Source organism: Leuciscus leuciscus (genome assembly GCF_965113295.1).
Source record: "Leuciscus leuciscus genome assembly, chromosome: 10".
In the NCBI taxonomy this organism is placed as follows: Eukaryota; Metazoa; Chordata; class Actinopteri; order Cypriniformes; family Leuciscidae; genus Leuciscus; species Leuciscus leuciscus.
In genome coordinates this window covers 42,633,458-42,653,830 of record NC_138734.1, presented here as the reverse complement: position 1 = coordinate 42,653,830, position 20,373 = coordinate 42,633,458, and the positions used below count along the sequence as shown (strand labels likewise).

At 36.2% G+C, this 20,373-nt stretch overlaps 1 protein-coding gene and 1 long non-coding RNA gene across 3 annotated transcripts in view; one reads left to right on the top strand and one right to left on the bottom strand.

Moving 5' to 3' along the window:
• LOC309507948 overlaps positions 1-6,374 on the top strand; it is a 49,452-nt gene extending 43,078 nt beyond the window's left edge. The window contains exons 2-4 of one of the 2 annotated variants that reach the window (XR_014209305.1): positions 703-5,023; positions 5,119-5,560; positions 5,694-6,374. This is a non-coding gene — a long non-coding RNA (uncharacterized lncRNA). Of the gene's footprint in view, positions 1-702; positions 5,561-5,693 lie in introns of both variants that reach the window. The other variant, XR_014209306.1, reaches the window with a different exon arrangement.
• The window catches only part of LOC309507893 (uncharacterized protein), a 313,871-nt gene that overhangs the window by 62,036 nt on the left and 231,462 nt on the right, over positions 1-20,373 (bottom strand). The window contains exons 69-81 of the mRNA XM_082182320.1: positions 18,614-18,787; positions 18,269-18,439; positions 17,940-18,110; positions 17,473-17,646; positions 14,225-14,395; positions 13,894-14,067; positions 13,581-13,754; positions 12,251-12,424; positions 10,318-10,488; positions 10,012-10,185; positions 9,512-9,685; positions 6,381-6,551; positions 27-200 (exon numbers count right to left, since the gene is read on the bottom strand). Coding sequence (XP_082038446.1) covers positions 27-200; positions 6,381-6,551; positions 9,512-9,685; positions 10,012-10,185; positions 10,318-10,488; positions 12,251-12,424; positions 13,581-13,754; positions 13,894-14,067; positions 14,225-14,395; positions 17,473-17,646; positions 17,940-18,110; positions 18,269-18,439; positions 18,614-18,787 — 2,247 coding nt within the window. The remainder of the gene's footprint in view (positions 1-26; positions 201-6,380; positions 6,552-9,511; positions 9,686-10,011; positions 10,186-10,317; positions 10,489-12,250; positions 12,425-13,580; positions 13,755-13,893; positions 14,068-14,224; positions 14,396-17,472; positions 17,647-17,939; positions 18,111-18,268; positions 18,440-18,613; positions 18,788-20,373) is intronic.

Genomic DNA, 20,373 nt, shown 5'->3' with positions numbered 1-20,373 from the left:
AGAAATGAAGATAAATTAATACACACTTCAGTTTCTCCAATCTGCATTGTGTATTTTCCAACAGAACACAGATCTTCTTTATTCCAGAGTTTCCTAGTTTATTCTCACTCAGATCCAGCTCTATCAGGTTTGAAGGGTTTGAATTAAACGCTGAAGTCAGAGCAGCACAACCTTCTGCTGTAATACTGTTATTATTCAGCCTGAAGAGAAGAGAAAAAAGAAAAAAAAAGACAAGAACGTCTCCTCAGGTTTTGTTTTTTTTCTGCCAAAAAACACGTCTACAGTAATGGAAGGGTTTTCATGGTCAAAGAGAGAGTGGGCTACTTTCTTAAAGAACATGCATTTCAATAACACAGCAAAACTAGCAAAATGTAAGTAAAAACTTCTTAAAGGGATAGTTATATAGTTGTGTCCATTGACTTCCATAGTGGGGAAAAAAAATACTATGGAAGTCAATGGACACATCAACTGTTTGGTTACCGACATTCTTCAAAATATCTTCTTTTGTGTTCAACAGAACAGAGAAACCCATACAGGTTTAGAACAACACGAGGTTGAGTAAGTGATGACACAATTTTCATTTTTGAGTGAACTATCCCTTTAAGCAATTAAGTAAACAATCAATGTAAAATCTAAGCAAATCGTTGATCATTGATTCACATTTTTTTTTCAGGTAGGAAATACTACATATAAGAAATAAAGTAAAGAAATACTACATGTAAAAAATAAGGTAAAGAAATTCAAAAAAAAATTGAATAAAATCGTAAGATTAAAAAAACAGCATAGTCTGCATGAATTAAATATTGCTACAAAAGTTTTTCAGTCAGTTAATTGTGTTTGGTCAACATTAAGGACACAGAGAGCAGCAGGTAGGCTATATTAAAAGTTGTCACCTAATGCACGGATTCAATATATTGATTTACATCTGATTTTACAACTGTTTATGCTCACTTAAGACATAACCGACTAGGTTTACCTGGATACTTGCCAAGTCAGGCATTTTGACAAACAGTGTGTATTGTAAAACTATACTGTACTATTGTACAAGAGTGTACTGAATATTAATGATGGATGGATTGTGGGAATCTATGTTTTGATCATCATTCTGAATCTGATCCAGATGAAAATTTGGGCCTGTTTACACCTGGCCACTTCTTGTGTTTTTACTGATCGGATATCTTGATTTATTAAAACGATTCCATTTACACTTGGTCACATAAATGTGTCTCAGCAAAACAGATATAAATCTGATCTTTAATTCCCGTGCTATATGGAGATTTAATGGAGTTCACGTCACCGAAAACAACAAATATTGATTTCTTTTTTTAAATAAAAGCAGAAGGTCAGTTTTTTCTTCTTTTTTCTTTGGATACATTGTCTATTCAGATATTCATGCAACAAAATATTCAAATAAATATAGGTAAATGGTCAAGTGCAATGGGCTATGCAGGGGAACTGAATTGGGTGCTTGCATGCTGACATGCTTCGTGTGTGTGCACACGGGGGACCACCTGTAAGCTTATGAGTACAGAATGTAGTTCACTTTTACAGTTCATTGCACTTTTAATAACTTATCAATCATGTTACACTATTTTCTAGCTCATGTTAACTTTAATTAACCCTGCTCTCTGCAGATACACTAACTTACAGTGATATAAAATATATATCAAAATCTCTATGGATTGAAGCTTGTTGCTCAGGGTGTGTGATACTGACAAAAAGAATTGTCAATCTCAATATTTTCTGGGATTTTATTGATAGCAGTGACAGAAATGACTTTTCCGATAAGTTTAAATAGATTTGTACCTTTCATAGGCATTTTAGCTTTATGAAGCCTTTTTTTCTAACCTAATTAAATGTGTGCATCATATTTTGCATTAAATTCTTACATTTAATCAATGAAGTCAATTAGAATAATAAGACAAAATGGCTGTTACCAAGAAAATTAAATCAGTATCAACAAAATTCATCTTTGCAATGCAGAGGAAACACAGAAGCTGCATCTGAAGTGACATTTAGATGCATTTACACAGACTGTTTAATGCAACTCAGTGGGACATGAATACATTTAACCTGCAGTTACAAATGCATAAATAATATTTTGATATTTTAAACATAAAATGCTGAATACTGATATTTGAAATTGTTAATAAAAATGAAAAGATACTTTAAATTGTGAATTAAAACAGCTAGTAGGTGGCAGCAATTCACTGTTAATGAGCGAGTCACTGCAATTCAACCGATTCATTCAAACTGGTGATTCATTCAGACATACAGCGACATTTTTGCCCCCTTATCTTGAATTTTGGGGAAATCTAAATGCATTTTAATAGACCAAATATAGATAAATATATATAAAACATAGACTAATGGCACTGTAAATGCGCACTCGCACTGGTGTAACCTACTAGAATACATCACGTTTCTGTGCACTCTATGGGCCATATCATACACCCGGTGCAATGCGGCGCCAGGCGTTAAGCAAGTGTTTTTTGCTAGTTTCTGCCCGATGCAGTTATCATTTTCACTAAGTTCCAGCCCCACTTGTTTAAATAGCAAATGCATTTGCGCACATCTGTGCACCCATGGGCTGCTGGTCTGAAAACGACGTGTGTTCAGTCGCATTGTTGGCATGTTGTTATATTTTGAGGCAACTGAAATAGACTGACTCTCAGTACAGTGGGGGCGGAGCTTCATCATGGGGCCCTCTGCTACCAAGTCATTTTTAAAACCGTTAAAAAAAACCGTAAAATATCTGATGAATGCATATGTAATAATGTGTCACTTGTTGAGCCAAGTAAGCTTATATGTTAAATAAAACACAAAGAAAAGCCACATTTTTTGACAAGTTTGTATTGACGAACAAAGAAAATAGTTTGCCAGTCAAGTAAAAATGTTTCAGCACCACGGACAGATTCTGCACATTCAGATGCTCCCAATATAGCCTACTGTAACGGAGCTGCCAACATTGTAAACTCCGAACCCGTGCATGAGATAGCCTATTCAAAGCAACGCAATTTCTTCATACGTTTGCGATATAACGAAATGTTAATTTTAATTACAATGGTCATGTTTGTGCTTTTGATTAGGCCTATTTATTATGTGCAGCATTTCAATTAATATTCAGAAATGGGTAAAGTTACTTCTACCGTTTGTTTTTCTGATTAACTTTTATTATCCTGCAAACCAAAATAAAATGGGCCTAGGCTAGGCTACTTAATATTAATATTATTATTATTATTATTAATAAATTGGATGGGCTATCTCTGCTATTCTGAATTAACACGATAGTTAATTTTTTTCTTCTGCAGAACAAACTGTTTAAAAACGAATAGCATACGAATAATAATAAAAAAAAAATCATATAAAGATCAAGAAATCCAGAAAAAATGTTTAACAAAATTACGAAAAATAAGGATAAATTATGTTTGACAGGGAACGCAAATCCGTGTATCATTCGTTCAGTCGTTTTTTGAATTAATATTGAATATAGAAAAATGAGAAAACGGTCCCTTTTTCGTTTTTTCCTTTTTTACAAAAAAACGAAAAACAAGAATTCAGCTGGATTTCTCGTTTTTCGTTCTCAGTTAGAAAAATGAATAAACAGCTTGAATATTCGATTTCTACACGTGGGCGGAAATTAAACGCCCCTTTCCTCTGATTTGTCAGCCGAAGATCAAACTGTTCCGTCATCAGTTCTACACAGCAGAATAAGAGTCCTCTGTTGTGCGGATTCTTAACGTATTTATTGCAACTACATTTAATCTTTTTCTCATCAAACAACCAGACTAACGAATGTCTCGACACAACCCGTACCGGGGAATAGACTAGATGGGGCTTTCTTCTGTGTATATATAAATTCACCTACGCTTTGCATCAGCTGGCTATATGGGCAGGATAAATGACGGCTGTTAGCCTATCATTGTCGCACTCGCCCAGTAATAAAAATAAAAAAAATATTATAAATTAAGATATAAATCAATATAATTAGTTGTAAATTAAATCTTTTTAACTCTAATAAAAAAAGAAAAGAATAATGCATTGACTATATAATTGGCCTATATTAACGTTAACGTATAAACTGTCATTCAGACTGACTAGCCTATCTAACAACTGGAGAAGTTTTATGATGTAGGCCTTGTGTTTTATTAAAATGTATTATAATTTATATCTCTAGGATGCGCGCTTGTGCGTGGCGCGCCGGGTCATGTTGAGAGGGAAACGCGCGCGTCACATCGTTGTAAAAAAAGCATATTCATAAATAGTGTAAAAGACCGGTAAATAAAATACAACATTAACATTATAAACACTATTAATAACATAATATGCGTATTTTAATGAGAAACTGAAACTGTACAGAGCAGACGTTGGTTTTGGGCATTTCTCATTCGTCCAGTAGCCTATCCATATTTGCAATGTAACATTTGGATGCTAATTAATAATGTAAAGAAGGCTTCGTACTTCATTCGAGTCCCAATAGGCCTACACGTAAATCAGCATCTCCACAGCAAGGGAAATTAGTTTGGAATGTCAACAGACCAATTAAGCAGAATAACGTTTTATATGTTTGGTTGACTGTGTTTTATTTTAATAACGAACAGGCTGCGACACCCGACATCACTTGGATGTGTTGCTCAACAGGGGATTTAATAGCTACTGTCGTTTAATACTCTCATTCGAAACAGTAACATTTATATGTCTATTTGTGTACTTTCAAAATGACTACAACATATCATGCCTTTGAAATTATTATATAAGAATAATTATTATTATAAATGATTATTATATTATTTCTGGCGCACACCAAAAATCAACCAAAATAGCCTACAGCCAATAGCCTTCTTGGCGCGCCTATATATTTTTGAAGGTCAACATTAAGATTAATCACAGCGTGCTTCATGTTAAAAAAAAACCCCGTGACTTGACTTTACAATCCGGAAAATAGCTAATTATTTCACGGACCCCCTGGCACTTGAGAACTCCTGGTCTACACAGAAGAAAGCCCCATCTAGTCTATTCCCCGGTACGGGTTGTGTCGAGACATTCGTTAGTCTGGTTGTTTGATGAGAAAAAGATTAAATGTAGTTGCAATAAATGCGTTAAGAATCCGCACAACAGAGGACTCTTATTCTGCTGTGTAGAACTGATGACGGAACAGTTTGATCTTCGGCTGACAAATCAGAGGAAATGGGCGTTTAATTCCCGCCCACGTGTAGAAATCGAATATTCAAGCTGTTTATTCATTTTTCTAACTGAGAACGAAAAACGAGAAATCCAGCTGAATTCTTGTTTTTTGTTTTTTTTGTATAAAGGAAAAAACGAAAAAGGAACCGTTTTCTCATTTTTCTATATTCAATATTAATTCAAAAAACGACTGAACGAATGATACACGGATTAACGCATCTCAAGGTCGCATGCACAGACTCAGTGCAGTTGCAGTTGGAGCAGTCATCACCGAACAACAGGCAAATAAAATATTAAGCTAATTAAAGTTAGAAAAGTTCAGTGAGTGATTTTCTTTTTCTTTTGTTCTTTGATCAACATTAATGGTAGCAGCGAGGCTCGATGGTGTTTTAAGCCCCCAATGGCTCCTTAGAGGCAGCTAACCCTACCCTCAACCTTAAACCTACCCATCCCCTCGCTGCCTGGAAGGCGCCGTTGGGGGCTTAAAACACCAAGTGCCTAGCAGCGAGTGTATGCTGTCAGTGCACTGATTCAATAGACATAGGCTTAGGCTACTGTTTTTCTTTCTCAACCATTTAAGACAAAACCAACTGTTTACGGGGATATTTGAACTTGAAAAAAAGTTACATTTCCATTGTTGAAACAACAATTCTTCTAATGTTTATTCATGTTTATTTGATGCTATAAATTAACTAGAAGGATAATTGTGAGATATAATTGTGTGTGTGTCCGTGCACTATATTAGAGGCGGCTGTTTTCGTGCTTTGTGAGTGCGCAGCACAGAAAACAGCGGGCATGCAGACGTGTTCTCTCGCGTCTTGCGCTTAAAGAATACTATCAAGAAGAACACCGTTCCTGTCCAGTGACGCAATATCGGCGGCGTTTGAGGGGCCCCTAATTGGCACGGGGCCCTGGGGCGGCCGCACCCAAGCACCCACGCTATCTCCGCTACTGGCCCTATGAGAGTGCTTTTGTTGTGGCCCTGTGGCCAGTTGCATGAAAATAGCTGCTAAGTTAAAACTGAGTCTTAAAAACTAGTCTGGTCAACCAGCAATTAGCTATGGCTAATCAGTCTTAATTTTCTGAATTAGACCAATCTGCCTTTTTATGTAACTGGCTTAAAGGGATGATCAGTCTTAAAGAAAAAAAAGATCAGAAGATGCTTTGTAAAGTATAAAACAATGTATAATACTTACATCAGTGTGTTGAGTTTACAGTGTTTATCCTGCAGTAGAGCAGCGATCTGATTCACTCGTGTGTCTCCTAGTTCACGTTCACTCAGATTCAGCTCTCTCAGGAGTAACGGGTTTTTACCCACAATTCCTCTCACATACTGACAGGCTTTGTCTGCATCATGACTCAAAAACCTGCAGAAGGGAAGATAAAGCAGGAATTAATTCAGTTTTTAACAAACCGTAGTATTTTTTTATTTATTAATAGTCTAATGTTAATCCTTGTTAACTTTGACAACAACAAAGGTTATGCAGTTTACTGCATTACTGAATTTACAGCCACTTTTCCACTTTTGGGCCAAACTGTTCTAAGAACAATAAGAAACCGTTCCAGTAATATTTCCACTTGATCCTGGTTTGGCACAGCACAATTACAAACTGTCCTCAGGCCGGGTTAGTGCTGAACCATGCAGGTAGAATGTGGGTAGTGACGTCGGCACTCAGAATTGACGGTTTGCAAAGACCCGACCCCTTTAGTTACTGTTGCTGTATCCGACAATGAAATAGCAACTCTCTCGCCACACATCATGTTCTCAAGCAGTGAAAAATGCATCATGGAGCAGAGAGGACACTGACAAGGCACCGACAGACAGAACAGAGCAGGTTCCTTGTTATATAAAACAAAGTATCATCTTTCAAATTTAGTAATTTTTAAAGAAATTTAAACAATAAATCCCGTTTTGTTGCTCTTTAACCCCCTGAGGTCTACGGTATCGCCGGCGATACCAGCTCGCTTTTTTTTTATCAATGTAAAAGAAACTCATAAATACTCTGTTGACTTTGATTTTCCATAGGAGTTTCATACATCAATCGATTCTGTTAAATGTGTATTATTTTTGTGTATACTCACAATAAAAACAAAGTGTTGTGCTTTTTGCCAAATAAAGAAAAATAAACACGAAGCGAGTTCTGCCTTCTCTCTGCCAGTGAAGTCCATTCTGAAACGCGTCCGAAAATGAACAATAACTGAGCGAATACTCAGTCAAACAGGCATACAAAGACACAGGCATGAAGCTTGAATTCTCGTCTTTTAAATGAAGTAATTTATATAAAAAACAAATATCTTCATCTTGTGAAATCTGTATTAAAAGAGAGCGATTCCAGTCAAGCTCATCTCAGCTCATTACGTTATAATCGGCCCCGCCCACGGAGAGCGCGCGCTATTCAAACGCAAATGACTGAGACGATCCCATACAAACTGTGAACGCCCCCATCAGCTCGAGAAAACACATCAAGTTTATTCAGATAAGTGTAGTTGTCTACACTGTCTCGCAGCGCTGTGAGGAATAATAATAATGGAAAACTTACCTCAGAAGTGCTGGTATTTCGAGGAGCAACGGATGGAATAATGTAGTAAGTTTTTTTTTTCATTCTCAAGTAAATCGCGTTTCTGTGTGAATGAATGAACGCAGAGATGCGCTGTTTACCACAACTCGCAAAAAGACGGTTTAAATTTGAATTGCGTTTCTGTGTGTGAATAAATGATCTGCTTTTAGCAAACTATTTTGCTATACTGAGTAAAATCGATTGAAATATGTTGAAATAAAATGTATTTGTATAAGCAACGTATTAAACTGCAAATTAACATTTATATTCCTTATAATAAAAACGAAAGACCTATGTTACAGACATATGAAAGACAACATTTCGTTGATTAGTTTTGGATAGATTACACATTTTTACTGTAAAATATCTGCCACCTCAAATAAGCTTTTGTTTGCCAATTTTTGCTAATATGTTAAATATAGTATGTTTTGTCAATGTAGGCTATATTCGAAGTTTGAAATATGTATGATAAAATGTATACTTTAGTTTTTACAAAGAAAGATTACACTTCAATTGTTGTTGTAATTGTAACCTTTTTAATAAAAAAAATATATATTTACAAGGTAGATGTAAACAAATTTTAAAAGGTAAATATAAGCATTTTCTTTAAATAATTTTTATTGTGTTTTATTATTGACAAATTTGGGGAGAGGATACATATTCCAAAACTGAAAATACAGTATGAGAATTAACTGCACAATTAATAGACATGTTTTCCTTGGATATTATACAATTTGCAAGCAAAATTTGTGAAAAAAAAAAATAATTGACATGCTTCCAACTGTGAACCAATTTGGTAGAATATATATATATATATATATACTGTATATATATTGCTCTTGCATTCTTTCTTGTGGCTATAGGTGACACACCTGAATGAATGGCTCATTAAGTATGCGGGCCCCATTGTCTCCTCAGGTGTGAACCACTACATATGCATGATGCTGTTGAATGGTTGACGCCCCTTGCGCATATTGCCTTTACAAACAAAAAGTGTTTTACAAGATTTAAATCAATGTATTGTGTTATGTGAATGATAAGGGCAGGATGATTTTCACATCATTTTGAAGAAAAAACTCTAGGCAAAGACATCAATTAGTCAAAAGTCTTATTGACACATATTTAGTATGTGTTTTGTGGCCTTATTTCAGAAACTTTAGTTTTTAGTTTTTTCAATAACCATGCATAAACATTATTCTCTCAAAAATACAAACATGTACATGCATGTTGCTCACATATTATGGTAGCCCTGTTTGTGCTAAATAGAGTGTAATTATACCTTTGCCATTAATATGTTTATAAGCAACTGAAAAAAGCACAAATGTCAGGGCATGTCAGAACATATCAAGGACCCCAAAAACCCCTCAGACCTCAGAGGGTTAATACAGTATGTCTGACAGATGATGATCGCTGTAGAGCCTCAGTTAAAGCTGCTCGTGAACTGATCATCTCCTCCTCCTAGTTATTTTAAAGCATCAAGTAAACATGAATGAACATCCGAAGGAATGTTGTTTCAACTGCGGAAAGCCGTCAGTACACACTGTTTTTCAAGTTCAAATCCACGGACGTTAATCAATTAACTCTCCTGACTGCTTTGTCGGACAAAATGGCGGGCAAAATTCAGCGGATCGCGGATTATGATTGATCAGATAGCCTGTCAATCAAACTTAAGCAAGAAGAGCGGTTTGGCTAGACGGTGGAAAAGAGGCATAAATTTCTCTTAATTCACCTGTATGTCATTTATTTTGTATTATTTCATCACGTCTCACCTCAGTGTCTTGAGTGAACACTTCTGATCCTGTAGTAAATCATCGAGCTCCTTCACTCCTGATTGTCCAGGATAATTTCCTCTGAGATCCAGCTCTATCAGGTGTGAAGGGTTTGATCTCAGAGCTGAAGCCAGAGCTTTATAACCTTCTTCTCTGATACTGCAGTCTGAGAGTCTAGAAAAACAAAACAATACTATGTATTATTTGTCTTGTGTGCTTTTCTCCAAAATGATCTATACAGTATATATACATTAACCAAAACCTTGATAATAAATGTATTAATTGAATGAACTTTCAATTTTTTTTTTATTTATTCAACCACATACTGTTTCAAAATGAATTTCTTCAGTTACACACAAAAGGAGATGTTAGGCAGAATATTAGGCTGTCACAGTAAAACTAAGGGTGAAAAGAGTCAAATTATAGCCTTCATTTTCATAATTTTATCTAATCAAACATTACAAATGTATATTGAAATGTGCAATGATATAAATACACACTTCAGCTTTTCCAGACTGCATTGTGTATTTTCCAACAGAACACAGATCTTCTTCATTCCAGAGTTTCCTAGTTTATTCTCACTCAGATCCAGCTCTATCAGGTTTGAAGGGTTTGAATTAAACGCTGAAGTCAGAGCAGCACAACCTTCTGCTGTAATACTGTTATTATTCAGCCTGAAGAGAAACAAAACAAAGACACGAAACATTCTTCAGTTTATTTCTGCCACAACAACAATAATAAAAGAATAATGGTTCTTATTCTTCAAACCCTTTAAACAGCAGTGACAGTAAATGTAAAATACTCACATCAGTGTGTTGAGTTTACAGTGTTTATCCTTCAGTAGAGCAGCGATCTGATTCACTCGTGTGTCTCCTAGTTCACGTCCACTCAGATTCAGTTCTCTCAGGAGTAACGGGTTTTTACCCACAATTCCTCTTACATACTGACAGGCTTCATCTGCAGCAGGACCCAAAAACCTGAAAAAGGGAATATGAAGCAGGATTCAATTCAGTTCAAAACTAAACTTGATCTCATGAAAATAGCATCTGATTGTCTTGAATTTACTTTGATGCAACAGAACATTTAGTCAAGTAATATTTATATTAATAATTCATCTGCACTAGGGATGCCCTCGACTAAAGATTTTTCTAGACAACTAGTAGGCCTGGTTTCACAGACAGGGCTTAGACTAAGCCAAGATTAGGCCTTAATTCAATTAGGGCATTTAAGTAGCTTCTAAAAAGTTATCCTAGAAAGAAAACATTACTGGTGTGCAGCTTGAGACAAAATAATGGCACTGACATATTTTAAGATATGAAGGTTGCTTTCAGTTAAAACAGCTCAAACATGCAATTTAGTCTAGGGCTAACTTAAGCCTTGTCTGTGAAACTGGGGGGTAGTCTTTAATTTAAGCAAATAGTTGACTAATAATTAATAAACCATATGACACATACAGTAATTATGGGCCTTAATAATTATAGCCTATAATTGTCAGGGTTCTCCTCTGGCAGTTCTGGCAGTCTTGTCTTTGTTTAATGTGTCTTTGTTTGTGTTGGCCATGTGCTCCTGTGTTCCTGCCTCCTTGTTTCCAATTACCACACCCTCTTGTTTAGTCATTGATTATCTGAGGCTAGGTCTACATTAATCCGGATACATTTGAAAACGGCGTTTTCGTTTATAAACGCTCTCCATCCGCACTAGCGTTTTCAGGCGTTTTCGGATGTTTCAGTGTGGATGAGAAGCTTTTGAAAAACGCCTGAGAACGCTAAATTCACCTTTACTGCGCATACGTAAAACCCAACAAAACATCACTGATATGATTCAGATGGAAAAATAAATAATGAAGTTATCGCGCAATTCTTCTGACAGGATCATTTTTAGTAAAATCTCACACCATTCCCTGATGCGGTCCAGGTCACCATATGTTTGGTCTAAAACGCAACTGCTCTCATGTATTGCCGCAGGAGAGCAAATGTGAGTACTGAGTTTGACACCTGTGGATTACATAATCTGAGAATATTTTTTTCCAGTTTAATTGGTTCATTTCAAAATAGTAATTTCAAGCTTTCTATAAATATATTTCATATGTCTGTGATGCAAGTATACACTGAGTTTCATTCTATTTTTTGACACGCTCAAGTTCACAGGGACTGAGACGGCAGACAGCGCATCCTGTTTGTTTTCATTATTTTATAAAAGCACAAAGTTTTGTTTTTATTTTGAGCGTGCACAAATAAAATAAGCCCCTATACAGTTTTGAATGATGTGTTAATCTTACCTGTATGACCAAAAGTGACAGAGTATCTTAAGTTAAATGCAAGTGATTGCACCGGCACCTCCATGTTAACTGTCATGCAGCACACTACTATTCAACTTCCACACTCTGCACAAACATATGAATATGCACCAAATAATATCACACATTTTTCTATGCTAGCATTTGAGCGACCTGTAATATAAAGCTGCTAATAGTTAATGTGATAAATATGTGATGAAACATATTTGAGGTTGGTGAATGATAGGCGAGCATTTGGATTTCATGCCCAACTAATACCACAAGGACCAGCCAATAATGATGCATCTGTCGTGGACTGCGTGACTTGCCGCTTCCTGTGGAGTTTTTTTTCTTCTGCGACTTATCAACTAATACAATTTTGGTCAACTAAGCCTCTTCTCATTGACTACTAGGGTGCAGCCCTAATCTGTACATTATTATTTATTTTTTTCATCATGTCTCACCTCAGTATCTTGAGTTGACACTTCTGATCCTGTAGTAAATCATCGAGCTCCTTCACTCCTGATTGTCCAGGATCATTTCCTCTGAGATCCAGCTCTATCAGGTGTGAAGGGTTTGATCTCAGAGCTGAAGCCAGAGCTTTATAACCTTCTTCTGTGATACTGCAGTCTGAAAGTCTAAAAGCAATTGAATAAAGTCAAACAATTAACTAATTCAATAAAAACAAGATTTCTTTTTCAGGATTATCATATTCATAATTCTCAGTACTTAAAAAGCCACATTGTGCAAAAGGCTGTGAAGATCTAAGAGTGTTGTAGCGCTAGACATTATTTGGGGACTTTTATTATGAAAGCGTTACGTGCGCACGAGCGCGGAAGCAAACAAATCCTCACAGAGCAACGCATATCGCCTCAGACGGCAGTTTATCTCATCCACGGGCGCTGGAGAAGACGAATAATATTGGTTATCAGCCTCGGATTGAGTGTGTATTGTGCTTCTGTGCGTCTTATAAGAGTGAGTACGGTTTGCTGATCTAGGCTCGTTGTGTTATGATGCAGTTATCGGCTGTGTGCTGTTATGGCACGATGCCAATTCATCCGTGCTTTACCTCATAACTTATATGTCGATCTACAGTGTTCATAGATGATGTTAAAATAATTCATGTAGATAAATAATAACAGTAAACGATGGAAGATATAATTGTGAGTTTAAAAGTAACATAATGCTTGTCAATATGACGTTATATTTTGTGTTCATGCATTATTATGTTCATGTATGAGGGGAGGAGTCAATAGATTGTATATTAGTGCTATGATAATGTGGCATATGTAAGAGTGCTACCATAGTAATGTGCAATAGTGTTGCTGTTGTTAGAGTGCTGCTCTTTGTCTGTTACAGGGAAACCACATCAAAATACCAGCACAATTCATACGTTACACTCTCATCGGATCAAGACTGTGCCCCTTGTGCCCACATCTCTATGATCGCTTGACACTCGCTTTCACCTAAACGCTCCTAAAGCCCATTACGGTCTACAAGCCTCCTTCTCTGTCCCTCAGAGTTATTGATTAATGTGTGTTAACGGTTGGCTCCCCCCTCTGATGTTCATCTTCTCATACCTGTCATAATAAACCATTCAAGTTGATCACTCATCTCTGTCGTGTTCTGACCGACACACCTAGTACACTGCTAAACACACCTGAAACCAGCCCTTATCATCTATAAGAGTAGCCTTCGCTACACACATGTCTGACAATATTTTTATATATTTATTTTTTATTTCTGTAAGTGACATCCCTGACATAAGATTTCTGCCCATGCTTAAATTCAAACCTGAGTATCTGCAGTGTACACTGTGAATTTCCCAGTAGAGTGGAGATTTCTGTTACTCCAGAGTTTCCTAGTTTATTCTCACTCAGTTCCAGCTCTTTCAGGTTTGAAGGGTTTGAATTAAATGCTGACACCAGAACAGAACAACCTTCTGCTGTAATACTGATGCAGTTAAACCTGTAGAAGACAGAACAAAGCAAAAAAGAAAAATGGTGTATATATGCATACAATTATACAGGCTAGTAGCTTTAGTAATCGCTACTTTTATCCACGAATATGAGATTTGCATTATAACAGATTTTTTAAAATAACTTACTTCAGCTTTTTCAGTTGACTCTGTTCATTCTTGAACAGCGCAGAGAAGATCTTCATTCCTGAGTCTCTCAGTTCAGTCCCACTCAGATTCAGCTCTGTCAGATTTGACGGGTTTGAATTTAAAGCTTCAGCCAGAACACGACAATCTTCATCTGTGATATCGCTGTTATTCAGACTATATAAAGAGAAACAGTTAGTTTTATTTACACATTTGAAGAGTTGACAACTACTGGCTATGGTGATGATGACATTGCAAAATATACATAATAGAATAAGGAGCAAGTTCACAATTATAATAAAAAAAAAATTATTGCAATGATAATAAAACTTACATCAATGTGTTGAGTTTACAGTGTTTATCCTGCAGTACAGCAGCAAGTTTCTTCAATCCTGAGGGTCCTAGTTCACATTCACTCAGATTCAGTTCTCTCAAGAGTAACAGATTTTCACCCAGAACTCTGTTCACAGACTGACAGGCTTCCTCTGCAGCAGAATTTAAAAACCTGGAGGAGGGAAAATAAAGCAGGATTCAATTAAATTCTTAACTAACCCTTTATTAAAAATAGCATCTGATTGCAATTGAAAACAGTGTCAAATGTTTTGTGTTCAATTTACTTTGCAAAGGACTGTATTAACCCTTAGGGGTCCAACGTGTTTTTGGGATCCTTGAGATGTTTTGACATGCCCTGACATTTGTGCTTTTTTCAGTTGCTTATAAACATATTAATGGCAAAGGTATAATTACACTCTATTTAGCACAAACAGGGCTACCATAATATGTGAGAAACATGTATATACATGTTTGTATTTTTGAGAGAATAACATTTATGCATGGTTATTGAAAAAACTAAAAAATTAAGTCTCTGGAAAAAAAAGGCCACAAAACACATTCTAAATATGTGTCCACAAGACTTTTGACTAATGGATGTTGTCACCTAGAGTTTTTGCTTCAAAATGATGTGAAAATCATCCTAGTACCTACTCATTCACACAAAACAATACATTGATTTAAATTTTGAAAGACACTTTTTGTTTGGAAAGGCAATATGTGTGGGGGCATGAATGGTCATGAATAATGCTCTGATTCACACCTGAGAAGACAATGACCCGCATAATGAGCCTTTCAGTCAGGTATGTCAACAGTATGTATAGGAACTAAAGAATGTGAGGGAAAAAAAAGGAAAAAAATTATAAAAATTATAAAATATATATATATATATTAGTGCTGTCAAAGTTAGCGCGTTAATAACGAGTTAACGAAAAATCATATTAACGGCACTAATTTTTTTAACGCGCGATTAACGCAGCGCGTATTTTCTGTTTGACCCGTGGCCCAACCTCTAGTTGGAGAAATGGAGATACACAGTGTTGCCAACTTAGCGACATTGCAGACCCCTTTAGCGATTTTTTCCTTTCAAAAAAGCACCCAAACCTTATTTCGTTTCTGAGAATCTACCGGTACCGCCGGTACTGCTCTCCCAGCACTCTCGCGACTGCAGAGAGGAGCAGCGATTTAATTTAGTTAAACACAGATATTATGTTGCTTCTCTAATTTTACATGCAAGTATAGCCGAAATCACAACACAGATATTGTCTTCATCTTATGTATATTTGATTTCATCAGACGACGGCTCGATTATCAGGATTTTTGAGCAGAATAAGATCTTGGAAGGGAGAGCTGGTTATGTCTTAATGGGTCGCGTTTCATTCACTATTTCATATTCATTCCGTTGTTTGACAACAGAAACAGTAAAATATACCAATGAAAACAGTTTTATTGAAAGCTTCATCAAAATGGGCACAAAGAGAGACAAACTAATGTAATAATAAATAATAAATGTACATTTAGCATTTTCAGAAGAGCTGCCCTGTCATGCAAAAATCTAAACATGTTTGTGTTAGTAAATTGCTCAGTGCAAAGAAAGAGAAGTAATGTGAACCTGGTATGTCTTTGTTCTTTCTACATGTGTCTAATAGACATGAAAAAGTTCTTTGAAAAACATCTATGACCTTTGAAACATGTCTCGTCTTCATGCTCTATGTACAATAATAAACATACATTTGCATAAATCATCCATATTTATTCCATATTTATTCATGCCCATGTTGATTAGAGTATTCCAAACTTGAAAAGTATTAATTTAAGGTACATTTAGAACAAATAAAAAATGTGTGATTAAATGCGATTAATCGCGAGTTAACTCATGACAATCATGCGATTAATCGTGATTAAATATGTTAATCGATTGACAGCCCTAATATATATATATATATATATATATATATATATATAAGTTTATTTAGAATATAATTAACAATATAATCCAAATATAAATAAAAGTCAAAAGCACATTTTGAGTACACAGTCATACCTGGAAACAAATCCTGTTCAATATAGGCTAGAATGGGCCATTCTACAGAATTGGTTCAAAGTTAGATTTGAAAATATCTTGAAAGAAATGTGTCTTTTTCCACAAATGTTTTATCCATGCAAATTGTATAATATCCAAGGTACACATTTCTAGTAATTGTGCAGTTAATTCTCATACTGTATTTTCAGAAAGATTTGGAATATTTTTCCTCTCCCCAAATTTGTCACTAATGAAACACAACAATAAATAATTTAATGAGAAGACTTATATTGACATATTAAGATTTTGTTTACATTTCCAAACATTTGTTTGGGAAAAGCCAAACTAGTCGATGTGTTCATGTAAAAAAACATGTTTACTTATGTAAGTGCGTGTAGTAAACAAAAGTGTGCATCTGTGCCATTCATTCACACAGAGACAAGCATAACACAGAGGATTCATATTTAAACTTTAAATATGTTTTAAGTCTTTTTGTGGTTTACAGACATTATTCCATATCGCGATTAGAATAAAGAACTTAAGAATAAAGAACTTACTATTCACAATCCTCAGCTGGATCCTCGAAACAAAACTGAAACCAGCTCTTCTTCTGAGGTACATTTTTCCAGGATTATTATTACACTATTATTATTCCTCACAGCATCTCAATATGACGTAAAGTACATGAATCTGATTAAACTTGATGTGTTTTATCGAGTTGATGTGGGCGTTGACTGGTTTGCGTGGATCGCCTCAGATCATTTGCATTTCAATAGCGCGCGCTCTCAGTAGGCATGTTCACATTAGCAGATAATGAACTGCCATGAGAACGACTGACATCGCTCTCTTTTCATAAAGATTACATAAACGGAGAATATTTGTTTTCGTTTTGAATTAGATCATTTAAAAGTAGACACCAGATGTGCTCCAGAAACAAGGTCACGGAGACGGAGAGGCAGAAAGCACAAAGTTCTTTATTTTACAAAAGCACAAAGTTTTGTTTGGATTGTAAGTGGACAAATACAAAAGTAGACCTTTAACAGTTTATGTTTTCATATTTCTTTTATCTGTATGACCATAAATTAGTATTTTAAGTCTATTTTGCTGGTATGTGAGGAAAATCCAGCAAAACGCGCCGGCACGATTGTCGACCCTAGAGGGTTAATGAATAATTCTATAAATAATTTGGCTGTTTATCATTTTTGTTGTATTAATTCATCACGTCTCACCTCAGTGTCTTGAGTTGACACTTCTGATCCTGTAGTAAATCACTGAGCTCCTTCACTCCTGATTGTCCAGGATCATTTCCTCTGAGATCCAGCTCTATCAGGTGTGAAGGGTTTGATCTCAGAGCTGAAGCCAGAGCTTTATAACCTTCTTCTGTGATACTGCAGTCTGAAAGTCTAGAACAGGAATGAAAATGTTACGTGATTAATTTATTATTATAGAAATTCCATTACCACTCCATTAGACTCCACTCCATTAGACAAAAATACACGAAAAATGATTTACATGAAAAACGGTCAAATGCACTTTATTTATTTTCTTTTCTTTTAATCAGAGAATCAATAAATAAATAAAATCACATCTGACAGAAGCATGTATTTTTCTTTCCTTTCATTTACAACAGTAATATTTAAAATTTGAAAATTAATAATGTGATTAGTAAAATAAAATAATGGTTCATTGAACTCACCTGAGTTTCTCCAGTGTGCAGTTTGTATTTTCTAATCCGTTCTGGAGTTTCTTCACTCCTGAATCCTGCAGATTATTGTTGCTGATGTCAAGCTCTTTCAGACTGGAGTTTGATCTCAGGACTGTAGCGAGAGCTGAACAGCTTTCCTCTGTTAGACCACACTTACGCAGCCTAAAATGATGAACAGAAGAGGGAGAATTTACAAACACAAAGTACTTGATGTCTACATTTAATGATCACTGAAGATTAGTGCTTGTGAGCTCTGCAGGGTTCACCCGATTTAAGATAATTTAAATGTCCAATAAAAATGTTAGAAAAGTTCAACTCACATCAGTGTGTTGAGTTTACAGTGTTTATCCTTCAGTAGAGCAGCGATCTGATTCACTCGTGTGTCTCCTAGTTCACGTTCACTCAGATTCAGCTCTCCCAGGACTAACGGGTTTTTACCCACAATTCCTCTCACATACTGACAGGCTTCATCTGCAATAAGACCCAAAAACCTGGAAACAGAGTAATAAGTACATTTCATGCCATTTCATTTGGGTATTTTCATAATCTTGTGAAAGGGCCTTTAGTCTTTTCAAAATCTAATTTATAAATGTGTTTTTGACAGTTGAATTCTCTTTTGGCAAAACCATATTAAGACTATTGAGTGTTGTTTTAATAGTACTCACCTCAGTGTCTTGAGTTTACACTTCTGATCCTGTAGTAAATCATCGAGCTCCTTCACTCCTGATTGTCCAGGATCATTTCCTCTGAGATCCAGCTCTATCAGGTGTGAAGGGTTTGATCTCAGAGCTGAAGCCAGAGCTTTATAACCTTCTTCTGTGATACTGCAGTCTGAAAGTCTACAGAAAAAATTAATTTCATATTAAATTTTACTTTGTACAGTAGTTATGATTTATTAATTATGGGACAATAGTCTGAAATCGCAAAATATGACAAAATCACACTAGGGGCCCTATTTTAACGATCTGAAACGCAAATATCAAGCGTGAAACGCAAGTAACTTTGTGGGCGGGTCTTGGGCGCTGTTGCTATTTTCCCGGCGGGATAAATGCCTCTTGCGCCCGGCGCAAATCTAAAAGGGGTTGGTCTGAAGTAGCTTCATTATTCATAGGTGTGGTTTGGGCGTATCGTGAAATAAACCAATCAGAGCGACATCTCACATTCCCTTTAAGAGCAGGCGCGCTTGTTCTAAAGCGGATTCTTATTATAACGGCGGATTTGCCAGGCGCGCGCCAGGAGCGGTTCACAGCCGAGGAGACCGACAGTGTCTCGTCAGGGACATTGGGGATTGAGAAACCCACCCAAATTAACTTCGGTTAAACAGGTGTATGATAATTTGGGTAAATGCGTAAGCTAGATGTATGCTTTTAATAAATTGTCTGTCTATCTATCTATCTATCTATCTATCGTAATAATGTATGATTTGCAAAAATGAAAACTGCTGCTTCTGTGTAGATGAGAGAATCAAAGTGCGCGTTGTGCACACGCTACATTGATTATGACCAAGCATGCGCCCTTAAAATAGCATATGAATAACATGCGCAACGCGCCACTGACTTTAAACTATTTTTTCCTGGTTAGTGGCGTAATTGTTTTCTAAACCTGCAAAATAGCATGAGGGAATGTTTGCGCCGGAACACGCCTCCTCTTTGCGCTGAACCGCCCCCCGGAGCGCAAGTGTATTTCCTAACTTACCCGACGTGCGTCTGGGGAGGGAAAAGTCCGCTTTGCGCGGGTGCAAAATAGGAATGATACATGCGTCGCTGTACAAAGTCAATTGCGCTGGGTGCAAGATAGGGCCCTGTATCTGAATACCTTACCAGATATGAGTAATTGTTTGCAGCAATGAGTAAAAATGTAACTGTAAAAGTTTACAGCATTTCACTACATTTGAAGAAGGAAGCATTTGTAACTAGGGATGGGCATTCGATTAAATTTTCTTAGTCGATCGTCGGGAGAGTTAACGATCGACTATCGATTAATCATTAATATTTTTATATTGAAATTCATTATTTCTTTAACTTTTTATAAATTAAAAATGCAATGAAAATACAAAAATACAGTTTGTTTGTCCTCGATGAGATCTTTATTACAAGAAGATCAACTTGTGGCAGTGAAACTGGACGTTCGGTAGACTTGAAGATTCCTGCGGTGCTCTAAACCAGCGGAACCTGCAGCTGCGAGCCGGCGTTCTTAAACAGAGACCCATGGCCACTTCATCCGTTTTCTGTGATCGGATAGCTATCCGGTCGTGAAAAGACCAAATCTAAATGCCCTCCGAAACGCATTCGAGACGGATTTAAATCCGATCGCTCAAACCACTTCAGGAGGAGATCTGAGACGCATTCCAGACGAAACTGGACAAGAGTAAATGCATCTGGTTGTTGAAACCACATATGTAAATTTGACTTATCCCAAAAATGAT